This window comes from Haliotis cracherodii, unplaced genomic scaffold, assembly GCF_022045235.1.
Source record: "Haliotis cracherodii isolate W230 unplaced genomic scaffold, xgHalCrac1.p SCAF_16, whole genome shotgun sequence".
Lineage (NCBI taxonomy): Eukaryota > Metazoa > Mollusca > Gastropoda > Lepetellida > Haliotidae > Haliotis > Haliotis cracherodii.
In genome coordinates, this window is record NW_027266271.1 from 4,942,674 (window position 1) to 4,957,595 (window position 14,922).

Sequence of the window (14,922 nt, forward strand, 5' to 3'; positions counted from 1 at the left end):
GGGAGAATCCCTGATATATATCCAGCAATTTTTATGATGGATTTCCAAGTTGCGTGCACCTATTTCCATGAACTTACTTAACTTTGTTAAGTTTTACAAGTATATTCACATTAACAGTAGCTATGTAGGGATATAGAGATGAGGTTTCAACTGGAATTCGGATCCCCAGCTTGAAGATCCTCGGTAAATGAAAAGGAGAATTAAGTCAGTCTTAGGTACAGTTATTCATGTTCTTCAAAGGAGCTGTGTCTTTGTCAATGGTTTCATTGGCTGACTCAGTTGTGGACGTGACGTCCTTGTTTGTAGCGTCACTTATATATATACTGTTCGTAATACAGGAAGATGATACATTCCGTCCTCGATACCCCGGCAGTCTGGCGCACATAAAACACGCTTACCAACTTGTTTTATGTGGGATAGCATTGCCCATCTACATGGAGTCTTTAAGAGATTAAAGATGTCTTCACAAGACAGTGTAGCATCCGCCCCCACCCCCCCACCCCACCCCACCCCCGCGCGCTCCCCATCCCCTCTCGCCCACTCCCTTCCCCTTCCCCTTACTCTCCCCTCCTACCCCTTCCTCCCCTTCCTTACAGCAACCCCATCCCCCCAGCCCTTCTCACCTACTTCGTTCCACATCCTGGAGAAGATAATAATTTGCAGGACTTGGCAGTGAGATGAGAATGGGGGTAGATGCAGGTGCTTGAAGCTGTATCCAACTGCCCACCCACGTCGCAAGGGCACGTCCTACCGCACATCTACTCATTAACTGTAAGGGTGGTTGTGGTGTGGGTTAGGGTGTAAAAAATTGTGTAGGCTGACTGAGGGTGCATTGGTGTGTGGAGACATTTATGACAGAAATATCATCAATGGAGGTTATAAGATGACAGTAATACTGCTGAGAAGGTGGGGATTTTTCTGATGAAAAAGAATGACATAAAGATTTAATAATCAGCAAATGATGTATACCATAACTCCGACAATTAGATTATGTTTTTTGTATTATGTGTTTTACGGTCTTCTCACCATGTATAACATATCTGGGAGTTTGTGTCAGTGTACAACAGACACTGGTGTGTATTGTCGGTGCATATCTGGGAGTATGTGTCAGTGTACAACAGACACTGGTCTGTATTGTCGATGCATATCTGGAAGAATGTGTCAGTATACAACATACACTGGTGTGTATTGTCGGTGCATATCTGGGAGTATGTGTCAGTGTTCAACAGACACTGTGGTGGATTTTCGATACACATCTGGGAGTATTTGTCAATGTACAACAGACACTGGGGTGTATTGTCGGTGCATATCTGGGAGTATGTGCCAGTGTACAGCAGACACTGGTGTGTATTGTCGGTGCATATCTGGGAGTATGTGTCAGTGTTCAACAGACACTGTGGTGGATTTTCGATACACATCTGGGAGTATTTGTCAATGTACAACAGACACTGGGGTGTATTGTCGGTGCATATCTGGGAGTATGTGCCAGTGTACAGCAGACACTGGTGTGTATTGTCGGTGCATATCTGGGAGTATGTGCCAGTGTACAGCAGACACTGGTGTGTATTGTCGGTGCATATCTGGAAGAATGTGTCAGTATACAACAGACACTGGTGTGTATTGTCGATGCATATCTGGGAGTATGTGTCAGTGTACAACAGACACTGTGGTGTATTGTCGATGCATATCTGGGAGTATGTGCCAGTGTACAGCAGACACTGGTGTGTATTGTCGGTGCATATCTGGTAGAATGTGTCAGTATACGACAGACACTGGTGTGTATTGTCGATGCATATCTGGGAGTATGTGTCAGTGTACAACAGACACTGTGGTGTATTGTCGATGCATATCTTGGATTATGTGTCAGTGTACAACAGACACTGTGGTGGATTTTCGATACACATCTGGAAGTATTTGTCAGCGTACAACAGACACTGGTGTGTATTGTCGGTGCATATCTGGGAGTATGTGTAGGTATACAACAGACACTAGGGTGTATTGTCGGTGCATATCTGGGAGTATGTGTCAGTGTACAGCAGACACTGGTGTGTATTGTTGATGCATATCTGGAAGAATGTGTCAGTATACGACAGACACTGGTGTGTATTGTCGGTGCATATCTGGAAGAATGTGTCAGTATACAACAGACACTGGTCTGTATTGTCGATGCATATCTGGGAGTATGTGGCAGTGTACAACAGACACTAGGGTATATTGTCGGTGCATATCTGGGAGTATGTGTCAGTGTACAACAGACACTGCGGTGGATTTTCGATACACATCTGGAAGTATTTGTCAGCATACAGCAGACACTGGTGTGTATTGTCGGTGCATATCTGGGAGTATGTGTAGGTATACAACAGACACTGGTGTGTATTGTCGATGTATATATGGGAGTATGTGTCAGTGTACAACAGACACTGCGATGGATTTTCGATACACATCTGGGAGTATTTGTCAGTATACAACAGACACTGGTGTGTATTGTCGGTGCATATCTGGAAGAATGTGTCAGTATACAACAGACACTGGTCTGTATTGTCGATGCATATCTGGGAGTATGTGGCAGTGTACAACAGACACTAGGGTATATTGTCGGTGCATATCTTGGAGTATGTGTCAGTGTACAACAGACACTGTGGTGTATTGTCGATACACATCTGGGAGTATTTGTCAGTATACAACAGACACTGGAGTGTATTGTCGATGCAAATCTGGGAGTATGTGCCAGTATACAACAGACACTGGTGTGTATTGTCGGTGCATATCTGGGAGTATGTGTCAATGTACAGCAGACACAGGGGTGTATTGTCGATGCATACCTGCGAGTATGTGTCAGTGTACAACAGACACTGGGGTGTATTGTCGATGCATATCTGGGAGTATGTGTCAGTATACAACAGACACTGGTGTGTATTGTCGGTGCATATCTGGGAGTATGTGTCAGTGTATAACAGACACTGGGTAGTTTTGTCGATGCATATCTGGGAGTATGTGTCAGTGTACAACAGACTCTAGGGTGTATTGTCGACCCATATCTGGGAGTATGTGTCAGTATACAACAGACACTGGTGTGTATTGTCGGTGCATATCTGGAAGAATGTGTCAGTATACAACATACACTGGTGTGTATTGTTGATGTATATATGGGAGTATACTGTATCTCCGACCTGGTGGTAGTAGAAGTAGTTACTGGAAGTAAAGTGAACTACTGCTACTGTATACCATATCTCTGACCAGGTATTAGTTACTGGAAGTAAAGTGAACTACTGCTACTGTATACCATATCTCTGACCAGGTATTAGTTACTGGAAGTAAAGTGAACTACTGCTACTGTATACCATATCTCTGACCAGGTGTAGGTTACTGGAAGTAAAGTGAACTACTGCTACTGTATACCATATCTCTGACCAGGTATTAGTTACTGGAAGTAAAGTGAACTACTGCTACTGTATACCATATCTCTGACCAGGTATTAGTTACTGGAAGTAAAGTGAACTACTGCTACTGTATACCATATCTCTGACCAGGTGTAGGTTACTGGAAGTAAAGTGAACTACTGCTACTGTATACCATATCTCTGACCAGGTGTAGGTTACTGGAAGTAAAGTGACCTACTGTCAGTGTATACCATATCTCTGACCAGGTATTAGTTACCAGAAGTAATGTGAACTACTGCCAGTGTATACCGTATCTCTGGCCAGGTGTTAGTTACCAGAAGTAAAGTGAACTACTGTCAGTGTATACCGTATCTCTGACCAGGTGTTAGGTACAAGAAGTAAAGTGAACTACTGTCAGTGTAGACTATATCTCTGAGCAGGTATTAGTTACATAGAGTAATGTGAACTACTGTCTGTGTGTACAGTATCTCTGACCAAGTGTTAGTTTTAAGAAGTAATGTGAACTCCTGCCAGTGGAGACTACATCTCTGACGAGGTGTTAGTTACTTAAAATAATGTGAACTACTGCCAGTGTATACCATATCTCTGACCAAGTGTTAGTTTCAAGAAGTAAAGTGAACTACTGCCAGTGTATACCATATCTCTGACCAGATGTTAGTTACTTAAAATAATGTGAACTACTGCCAGTGTATACCGTATCTCTGACCAAGTGTTAGTTTCAAGAAGTAATGTCAACTCCTGCTAGTGTAGACTATATCTCTGACCAGGTTTTAATTACTTAGAATAATGTGAACTACATTCAGTTTGTACAGTATCTCTGACCAAATGTTAGTTTCAAGAAGTAATGTGAACTACTGCCAGTGTAGACTATATCTCTGACCAAGTGTTATTGTCAAGAAGTAATTTGAACTACTGCCAGTGTGTACAGTATCTCTGACCAAGTGTTTGTTTCAAGAAGTAATGTGAACTACTGTAAGTGTATACCGTATCTCTGAACAAGTGTTAGTTTCAAGAAGTAATGTTAACTACTGCCAGTGTAGACTATATCTCTCACGAGGTGTTAGTTACTTAAAATAATGTGAACTACTGCCAGTGTATACCATATCTCTGACCAAGTGTTAGTTTCAAGAAGTAAAGTGAACTACTGCCAGTGTATACCATATCTCTGACCAGATGTTAGTTACTTAAAATAATGTGAACTACTGCCAGTGTATACCGTATCTCTGACCAAGTGTTAGTTTCAAGAAGTAATGTGAACTAATGCCAGTGTATACCATATCTCTGACCAAGTGTTATTTTCAAGAAGTAATTTGAACTACTGCCAGTGTATACCATATTTCTGACCAAGTGTTAGTTTCAAGAAGTAATGTGAACTAATGCCAGTGTGTACAGTATCTCTGACCAAGTGTTATTTTCAAGAAGTAAAGTGAACTACTGCCTGTGTATACCGTATCTCTGACCAAGTGTTAGTTTCAAGAAGTAATGTCAACTCCTGCTAGTGTAGACTATATCTCTAACCAGGTTTTAGTTACTTAGAATAATGTGAACTACATTCAGTTTGTACAGTATCTCTGACCAAATGTTAGTTTCAAGAAGTAATGTGAACTACTGCCAGTGTGTACAGTATCTCTGACCAAGTGTTAGTTTCAAGAAGTAATGTGAACTACTGCCAGTGTAGACTATATCTCTGACCAAGTGTTATTGTCAAGAAGTAATTTGAACTACTGCCAGTGTATACCGTATCTCTGACCAAGTGTTAGTTTCAAGAAGTAATGTCAACTCCTGCTAGTGTAGACTATATCTCTAACCAGGTTTTAGTTACTTAGAATAATGTGAACTACATTCAGTTTGTACAGTATCTCTGACCAAATGTTAGTTTCAAGAAGTAATGTGAACTACTGCAAGTGTGTACAGTATCTCTGACCAAGTGTTAGTTTCAAGAAGTAATGTGAACTACTGCCAGTGTAGACTATATCTCTGACCAAGTGTTATTGTCAAGAAGTAATTTGAACTACTGCCAGTGTGTACAGTATCTCTGACCAAGTGTTTGTTTCAAGAAGTAATGTGAACTACTGTAAGTGTATACCGTATCTCTGAACAAGTGTTAGTTTCAAGAAGTAATGTGAACTACTGCCAGTGTAGACTATATCTCTCACGAGGTGTTAGTTACTTAGAGTAATGTGAACTACTGCCAGTGTAGACTATATCTCTGACCAAGTGTTATTGTCAAGAAGTAATTTGAACTACTGCCAGTGTGTACAGTATCTCTGACCAAGTATGTGAACTCTTAAATTATCAAATTAAAGGAGATGGAGGATATCAAAGTTTCAACTTGATCCAGCACTTTAATATTGTCTTTAACAGATTCCATATAACATAATTCCATAAATTCAGTGAATATCCACACAATGATTGAATAATATATCACACTCTCCAAGAATAATTCGTAGTATAATAAACAGTTGCAGCACAGTTGCAGGATAAATTCAGGATAGTAGTGGCTTTGACAGTGGCTCGGACAGTAGCTCGGACAGGTTGAAAAACCGTATGTCCTCTATTCCCTTAACACAATCTTCTTACACTCTCTTAGAAACATGTCTTACTTCTTTCGTATCTTAAAACTCTCTGCTCTCTTTCTCACACTCATTCGTCCGACTATATATCTGAAATTCTTGTGGGATGCTTATCGCGTTTGATCAGTTCACGACTCAAAACACAAAACAATTAACTTATAAGTCTTAGCTGCCACGTTATACTATTGCTGTCACCAACCCCTGGGAAAATAGCCTGAAACGGCCACTGGCAGCAAGGGATGGCTGTTTCTAATGTTTTATCTTATAACTATACTGAACACATGCATCCATGTACACATACAAACCCTAACAAAGTTCCAATTAAAAGGATTCTCAATGAACCACAAATACATAAAATTCGGCTCTAATAAAGTGTTAGTTTCAAGAAGTAATGTAAACTACTGCCAGTGTATACCATATCTCTGACCAAGTGTTAGTTTCAAGAAGTAAAGTGAACTACTGCCAGTGTATACCATATCTCTGACCAAGTGTTAGTTTCAAGAAGTATTGTGAACTACTGCTACTGTATACCATATCTCTGACCAAGTGTTAGTTTCAAGAAGTAATGTGAACTACTGCCAGTGTATACCATATCTCTGACCAGGTATTAGTTACTGGAAGTATTGTGAACTACTGCTACTGTATACCATATCTCTGACCAAGTGTTACTTTCAAGAAGTAATGTGAACTCCTGCCAGTGTATCCCATATCTCTGACCAGATGTTAGTTACTTAAAGTAATGTGAACTACTGCCAGTGTGTACAGCATCTCTGACCAAGTGTTAGTTACCAGAAGTAATGTGAACTACTACCAGTGTATACCATATCTCTGACCAGGTGTTAGTTACCAGAAGTAAAGTGAACTACTGCTACTGTATACCATATCTCTGACGAGGTGTTAGTTACCAGAAGTAAAGTGAACTAGTGCTAGTGTATACGATATATCTGACCAGGTGTTAGTTACCAGAAGTAAAGTGAAGTACTGCAAGGGTATATCATATATCTGACCAGGTGTTAATTACTAGAAGTAATGTGAACTACTGCCTGTGTCTGCATATCTCTGACGAAGTGTTAGTTACTAGAAGCAATATGAAATACTCCTCGTTTATTCCGTATCTGTGACAGTGTACGCTATCTCTGACCAAGTGTTAGTTTAAAAAAGTAATGTGAACTACTGCCAGTGTAGACTATATCTCTGACTAGGTGTTAGTTACTTTATGTAATGTGAACTACTACCAGTGTATATCATATCTCTGACCAGGTGTTAGTTACTAGAAGTAAAGTGAACTACTGCTACTGTATACCATATCTCTGACGAGGTGTTAGTTACCAGAAGTAAAGTGAACTAGTGCTAGTGTATACGATATATCTGACCAGGTGTTAGTTACCAGAAGTAAAGTGAAGTACTGCAAGGGTATATCATATATCTGACCAGGTGTTAATTACTAGAAGTAATGTGAACTACTGCCTGTGTCTGCATATCTCTGACGAAGTGTTAGTTACTAGAAGCAATATGAAATACTCCTCGTTTATTCCGTATCTGTGACAGTGTACGCTATCTCTGACCAAGTGTTAGTTTAAAAAAGTAATGTGAACTACTGCCAGTGTATATCATATCTCTGACCAGGTGTTAGTTACTAGAAGTAAAGTGAACTACTGCTACTGTATACCATATCTCTGACCAGGTGTTAGTTACCAGAAGTCAAGTGAACCACTGCCAGTGTATATCATATCTCTGACCAGGTGTTAGTTATCAGAAGTAAAGTGAACTACTGCAAGTGTATACCATATCTCTGACCAGGTGTTAGTTACCAGAAATAAAGTGAACTACTGCTCGTGTAGACCATATGTCTGACCTTGTGTTAGTTATTGGAAGTAAAGTGAACTACTGCAAGTGTATACAGTATCTCTGACCAGGTGTTAGTTACCAGAAGTAATGTGAACTACTGCCAGTGTATACCGTATCTGTGACCAGGTCTTAGTTAACAAAAGTAGAGTGAACTACTGCCAGTGTATACAGTATCTGTGACCAGGTCTTAGTTACCAAAAGTAGAGTGAACTACTGCCAGTGTATACAGTATCTGTGACCAGGTCTTAGTTACCAAAAGTAAAGTGAACTACTGCCAGTGTATACCGTATCTCTGACCAGGTGTTAGTTACCAGAAGTAATGTGAACTACAGATCGTGTAGACCATATTTTTTACCAGGTGTTAGTTACTAAAAGTAATGTAAAATGTTCCTCGTTTATTCCGTATCTGTGACCGTGTACACTATCTCAGACACGGTGTTAGTTTCAAGAAGTATTGTTAACTACTGCCTGTGTCTGCATATCTCTGACTAGGTGTTAGTTACTAGAAGTAATGTGAACTCCTGCTAGTGTAGACCTTATCTTTGACGAGGTGTTAGTTACTTGAAGTAAAGTGAACTACTGCTAGTTTATACCATATCTCTGACGAGGTGTTAGTTGCTATAAGTAAAGTGAACTACTGCCAGTGTATACCGTATCTCTGACCAGGTGTTAATTACTAGAAGTAAAGTGAACTACTGCCAATTTATACCGTATCTCTGACCAGGTGTTATTTACCAGAAGTAATGTGAACTACTCCTCGTATATTCTGTATCTCTGACTAGGTGTTAATTACTAGAAGTAATGTGAACTACTGCCTGTGTCTACATAACTCTGACCAGGTGTTAGTTACTAGAAGTAATGTGAACTACTGCTCCTGTAGACCATATGTCTGACCTTGTGTTAGTTATTGGAAGTAATGTGAACTGCTACCTGTGTATGTGAACTACTGTCTGTGTGTACAGTATCTCTGAACAAGTGTTAGTTTCAAGAAGTAAAGTGAACTACTGCCAGTGTATACCATATCTCTGACCAAGTGTTATTTTCAAGACGTAATATGAACTACTGCCAGTGTATACCATATCTCTGACCAAGTGTTATTTTCAAGAAGTAATGTGAACTACTGTCAGTGTATACCATATCTCTGACCAAGTGTTAGTTTCAAGAAGTATTGTGAACTACTGTAAGTGTATACCATATCTCTGACCAAGTGTTATTTTCAAGAAGTAATGTGAACTCCTGCTAGCGTGGACTATATCTCTAACCAGGTGTTAGTTACTTAAAGTAATGTGAACTACTGTCAGTGTATACCGTATCTCTGACCAAGTGTTAGTTTCAAGAAGTAATGTGAACTACTGCCAGTGTATACCATATCTCTGACCAAGTGTTATTTTCAAGAAGTAATGTGAACTCCTGCTAGCGTGGACTATATCTCTAACCAGGTGTTAGTTACTTAAAGTAATGTGAACTACTGTCAGTGTAACCATATATCTGACCAAGTGTTAGTTTCAAGAAGTAATGTGAACTCCTGCTAGTGTATACCATATATCTGACCAGGTGTTAGTTACCAGAATTAAAGTGAACAACTGTCAGTGTATACCGTATCTCTGACCAGGTGTAGGTTACTGGAAGTAAAGTGAACTACTGCCATTGGGGACAGTATCTCTCAACAAGTGTTAGTTTCAAGAAGTAATGTGAACTACTGCTAGTGTATACCATATCTCTGACCAAGTGTTAGTTACCAGAAGTAAAGTGAACTACTGTCATTGTATACCGTATCTCTGACCAGGTGTAGGTTACTGGAAGTAAAGTGAACTACTGTCATTGTATACCGTATCTCTGACCAGGTGTAGGTTACTGGAAGTAAAGTGAACTACTGTCATTGTATACCGTATCTCTGACCAGGTGTAGGTTACTGGAAGTAAAGTGAACTACTGTCATTGTATACCGTATCTCTGACCAGGTGTAGGTTACTGGAAGTAAAGTGAACTACTGTCATTGTATACCGTATCTCTGACCAGGTGTAGGTTACTGGAAGTAAAGTGAACTACTGCCAGTGTATACCGTATCTCTGACCAGGTGTTAATTACCAGAAGTAAAGTGAACTACTGTCATTGTATACCGTATCTCTGACCAGGTGTAGGTTACTGGAAGTAAAGTGACCTACTGTCAGTGTATACCATATCTCTGACCAGGTGTTAATTACCAGAAGTAAAGTGAACTACTGCCAGTGTATACCATATCTCTGACCAGGTTTTAGTTGCCAGAAGTAAACTGAACTAGTGCCAGTGTATATCGTATCTCTGACCAGGTGTTAGTTACCAGAAGGAATGTGAACTACTCCTCGTATATTCCGTATCTCTGACTAGGTGTTAATTACTAGAAGTAATGTGAACTACTGCCTGTGTCTGCATATCTCTGACCTGGTGTTAGTTACAAGAAGCAATGTGATATACTCCTCGTATATTCCGTATCCCTGACTAGGTGTTAATTACTAGAAGTAATGTGAACTACTGCCTGTGTCTACATATCTCTGACCAGGTGTTAGTTACTAGAAGCAATGTGAACTACTACCTGTGTATACCGTATTTCTGACCAAGTGTTAATGCAAAACGTTAAGTAATTTGGAGTATCACATAACAGATGCTCTTGTTGTTGACTTTGTGAATGTTTACAACAGATTATGTGTGCTTGACGCATTGGACTGCGACAAGTCATAGTGCACATCATGAACAGACCATTTGGTGGAGACGCTTATATTATGGTGGCTAATTACACATTCTGTCTGACAATCATTCATTCAATTTACCTCCTTGTTTTACTTTTTGATGTTTCTGTCTTGTACCTATGCGATGGCCTGATGTGCTAGTTCGCCTTTGATTCTGGCATTACACTGCCAGGAACACCACATCATCAGATCAAGCCAATTAGACCTGATGGTGTGTGGTTCTTGAATAGTCGTTCTTCTTCAAGTAATAAGTAAGCGGATTTCTCAGTTCTCTGCTTCGACTTGCTTGAACGTGCGGTAGATACCCTTTCATGTAACATTTTTGATAATTGAAGCTTACAGTTAAGATGACTGCATGGCGCCATTTCTAAGACGTCTTATCGAATGCATACATAGTCAAGGAGTGTGGTCGGAATGGAATAGGATAGCAAACGGAAATTAATAAAAGTAATCGACAACTAGAACGAGAGTTTTGGCTTCGAGACATTTAACAATTTAACAAATACAACTATATTTGTTTAGGTTAACAAGATATTTCTTATCTAATGGAACATTCACCGTTTTATTACAGAGAGGTAATTGAGGTAATACTTAATTGACATGCACTTCCTCTTGAACTGTTATGAATTACTGATAGCTACAGAGAGACCTCCATACAATACACACAGCTTACAGAATGTGGGCACGGGTGGCCCAATTAAATTAAATCTAAGGCAAACACGAGAGTGATATTCTCCTTATCATATAATGTCACCAGCAGAAGACAATTTACTACACGGAAACACACTAGAGTGATATTCTCCTTATCATATAATGTCACCAGCAGCAGACAATTTACTACACGGAAACACACTAGTGTGATATTCTCCTTATCATATAATGTCACCAGCAGCAGGCAATTTACTACACGGAAACACACTAGAGTGATATTCTCTTCATCATATAATGTCACCAGCAGCAGACAATTTACTACACGGAAACACACGAGAGTGATATTCTCCTTATCATATAATGTTACCAGCAGCAGACAATTTACTACACGGAAACACACTAGAGTGATATTCTCTTCATCATATAATGTCACCAGCAGAAGACAATTTACTACACGGAAACATACTAGAGTGACATTCTCCTTATCATATAATGTCACCAGCAGAAGACAATTTACTAAACGGAAACACACTAAAGTGATATTCTCTTCATCATATAATGTCACCAGCAGAAGACAATTTACTACACGGAAACACACGAGAGTGATATACTCTTCATCATATAATGTCACCAGCAGCAGACAATTTACTACACGGAAACACACGAGAGTGATATTCTCCTTATCATATAATGTCACCAGCAGAAGACAATTTACTACACGGAAACACACTAGAGTGATATTCTCTTCATCATATAATGTCACCAGCAGAAGACAATTTACTACACGGAAACACACTAGAGTGATATTCTCTTCATCATATAATGTCACCAGCAGCAGACAATTTACTACACGGAAACAAACTAGAGTGATATTCTCTTCATCATATAATGTCACGAGCAGCAGACAATTTACTACACGGAAACACACTAGAGTGATATTCTCTTCATCATATAATGTCACCAGCAGCAGACAATTTACTATACGGAACCACACTAGAGTGATATTCTCTTCATCATATAATGTCACCAGCAGAAGACAATTTACTACACGATAACACACTAGAGTGATATTCTCCTTATCATATAATGTCACCAGCAGCAGACAAATTTACTATACGGAACCACACTAGAATGATGTTCTCTTCATCATATAATGACAGTCTTAAAATATTCAATATCTTATAAGTTTAAGACATACTGGTATTTTCATACATTAATTTAACTTTTGAAATCGCGGAGGAATACAATCACATGAATGAACCGCCTTAAATGATGTGCAACCATGTTACATAAGCGATCACACAGCTGTAAAAATCTATACAAACTTTTCGGGAACCGTATGCATAGGCTTTTGGAGCCAGTGGCATCGGATCGGACCATACGCAAATGTTGTTCCTTATCGGATCGTGATGCCAAGTTTATCGAATTGGTTTATTGTATCGATAACACTAGCCATTATATGAATAAACTTTTTCCGTGCACGCCTTCCGAAACATCAGGTCAAATTGGAATATTTACTTTGGTATTTTGTTCATTTATATCTATAAACTACGAGCGTAACATAGATCTACCTTCTTACAATACTCATTCAGCACACAGTTCTTGACAGTAATATCTGTTAATGAATAAAAACTGTCCGTCTTCATTCCTCCATCATGTTTTGAAAAATGATCTGTAGATTACACCAAGGAACCTTCTTCAAGCTCATAACACGTTAGTTCCGTGTTCCTCAACCGGAATGCTACAATTTTGAGCACATTCCCTACGTATTAGCCAATGTTGTTAAAAAGATTTGATTCACTTAGAAATACCCACGATTGTCAGATTCCAATGTTGTAAGATGCCCTTTCTAATGTAGCAGTTAGTGACCTGGCACAGGCAGTACAAAACTATGCTTATTACAGCATGTTGACGTCGATTCTTGGAAATGATGAATGACGGTCTCCATTGAGATGTAGGCCAGGAATGCGTACTTTTGATACACGGTGGTGAGGTGGGTTTTCGCTGTGTGAATATATGACATATTCAGAAAATACAGTAATACGTATTTTATTTCTATGTTTCTAATACATACGGCAATAATAATCATGTCATATACATCAATTCACTTGTAGTTCAAATTTCAATGATGCATGATTCAGATGCCTGAAGAATGACATCTTGCGCCTGAACATCAAGAAAGAGCCACACTTGGACCCAAACACCGTGTGCAAGACATACCCCGAGCTGTCCCAAACTCAATACGACTTGTGTCGTAAGTACCCGGATGTTACAGCGTCCGCTATACAAGGGGTGCAGATCGGGATACACGAGTGTCAGCACCAGCTGCGTAGTCATCGCTGGAACTGCTCCAGCCTCGAGAGGAAAAATAAAAACCCTCATGCCAGCCCCCTTTTGAAAAGAGGTAATTACATCTAGCATCCCTGGATTAGTTTATGTTCATCTGCACCCGTATCTATAGAAATATGTCCATAGTATGCATGTCATGTTAAATCCGTTTATGGAAGGTCATGTGAAAATGTCGGGTGTTACAGTTATACGTGCTAAGCAAAGCAGCTGAAACAAGGGCTACATAGAGGGTAGTGAACCTGGGGGTAGTTAGCTGGAGATGTTGTGGTCGGCACCCAACCTTGCCAGACTGGTCCAGGTTCTCCACACGGCCGAGCTGGGGCGATGTCACGGTTGTTGTAATTAGGGATTGGTAATTGGTGTGTACGTAACTTACTTGTTGGTATTTGATGCAGTTCCAACGCATCTAATGATGTGCTCTACAATAATTTGACTTCTTTAATCTCACACAGCCTCAGGCTGTACGAGGTTGTGTGAATATTAAACATCTCCAAATGTTTCAACACATGTATCATGAAAACATCCCAGAAGGAAGTACACTGGCAGCCCAGAGCAAGCCAAACATACCTCACACTTAACTGTGAGGATGACAAGGTGGCGAGTCTCGAGAGCTCAGCAAAGGTTGGAGTGAGGGAGATGTACTGACTTGCTTGTTTTTATACTGATGTATTAGATACCTCATGAGCAGGGCAGGATAACAGTTGATTTCTATGATGATGTATCAGTTACTCCTAAATTGCGAAAAGGAAACAAGAAGCGGAATGACCTTATCGTTCCCCTATCATCTGTTCTCGATTGCTCTGGAAATACTTCTTTCCTGTGGCGATCTGGGCTAATTACTGATGCAGGTTGTTGTATCAAGTTAAGGAACATCTTGAAGGCTTTGCTGGGTGTGTGTGTCACTAACAAACCGACCCCAACCAGAGAACAGTCTCTTCTCTGTATGTCGGAAATGGGATTACTTTGGATAAAGGCCCCGCAATCACACCAGATCCAGAATTGCTGAGATTTTTTGCGGCTTGTGCTGAAGTAACGAGTCCCGTGTGTTTGTGGCTGGTTCTCTCCTGTGTTTTCATTATAAACACATTTTCTTTGAAAGTCCTTTAGGAGGTGCAGCAGTGGTGGCGGCGGCAGTGGGTGGCGTGGAGCGTGTTGACATATGTTTCTAGTGCGTGTTTAATTTACTCAAGTCAAAGTCTGAATATTTCGAATCTGCTTCCTTTTAGATGTAGTGAATGTTTTAATTTAACTTTTTGCGGCCAAAATTTGAAAAACATCCCAGAATATCTTGGTTACTAGCCTGTATGGATCTATAAATAAAAGTAATTGTGATGAACTGAAATACAAAATAAATTTAGAAATATTAGTTCTTTAA

At 39.8% G+C, this 14,922-nt stretch overlaps 1 protein-coding gene across 3 annotated transcripts in view; it reads left to right on the forward strand.

The window, feature by feature from the left end:
* Positions 1-14,922, forward strand: part of LOC139463739 (protein Wnt-10a-like) — a 59,127-nt gene that overhangs the window by 36,983 nt on the left and 7,222 nt on the right. For all 3 annotated transcript variants that reach the window (XM_071244994.1, XM_071244995.1, XM_071244996.1), the window contains exon 3: positions 13,340-13,602. In XM_071244994.1, coding sequence (XP_071101095.1) covers positions 13,340-13,602 — 263 coding nt within the window. The remainder of the gene's footprint in view (positions 1-13,339; positions 13,603-14,922) is intronic.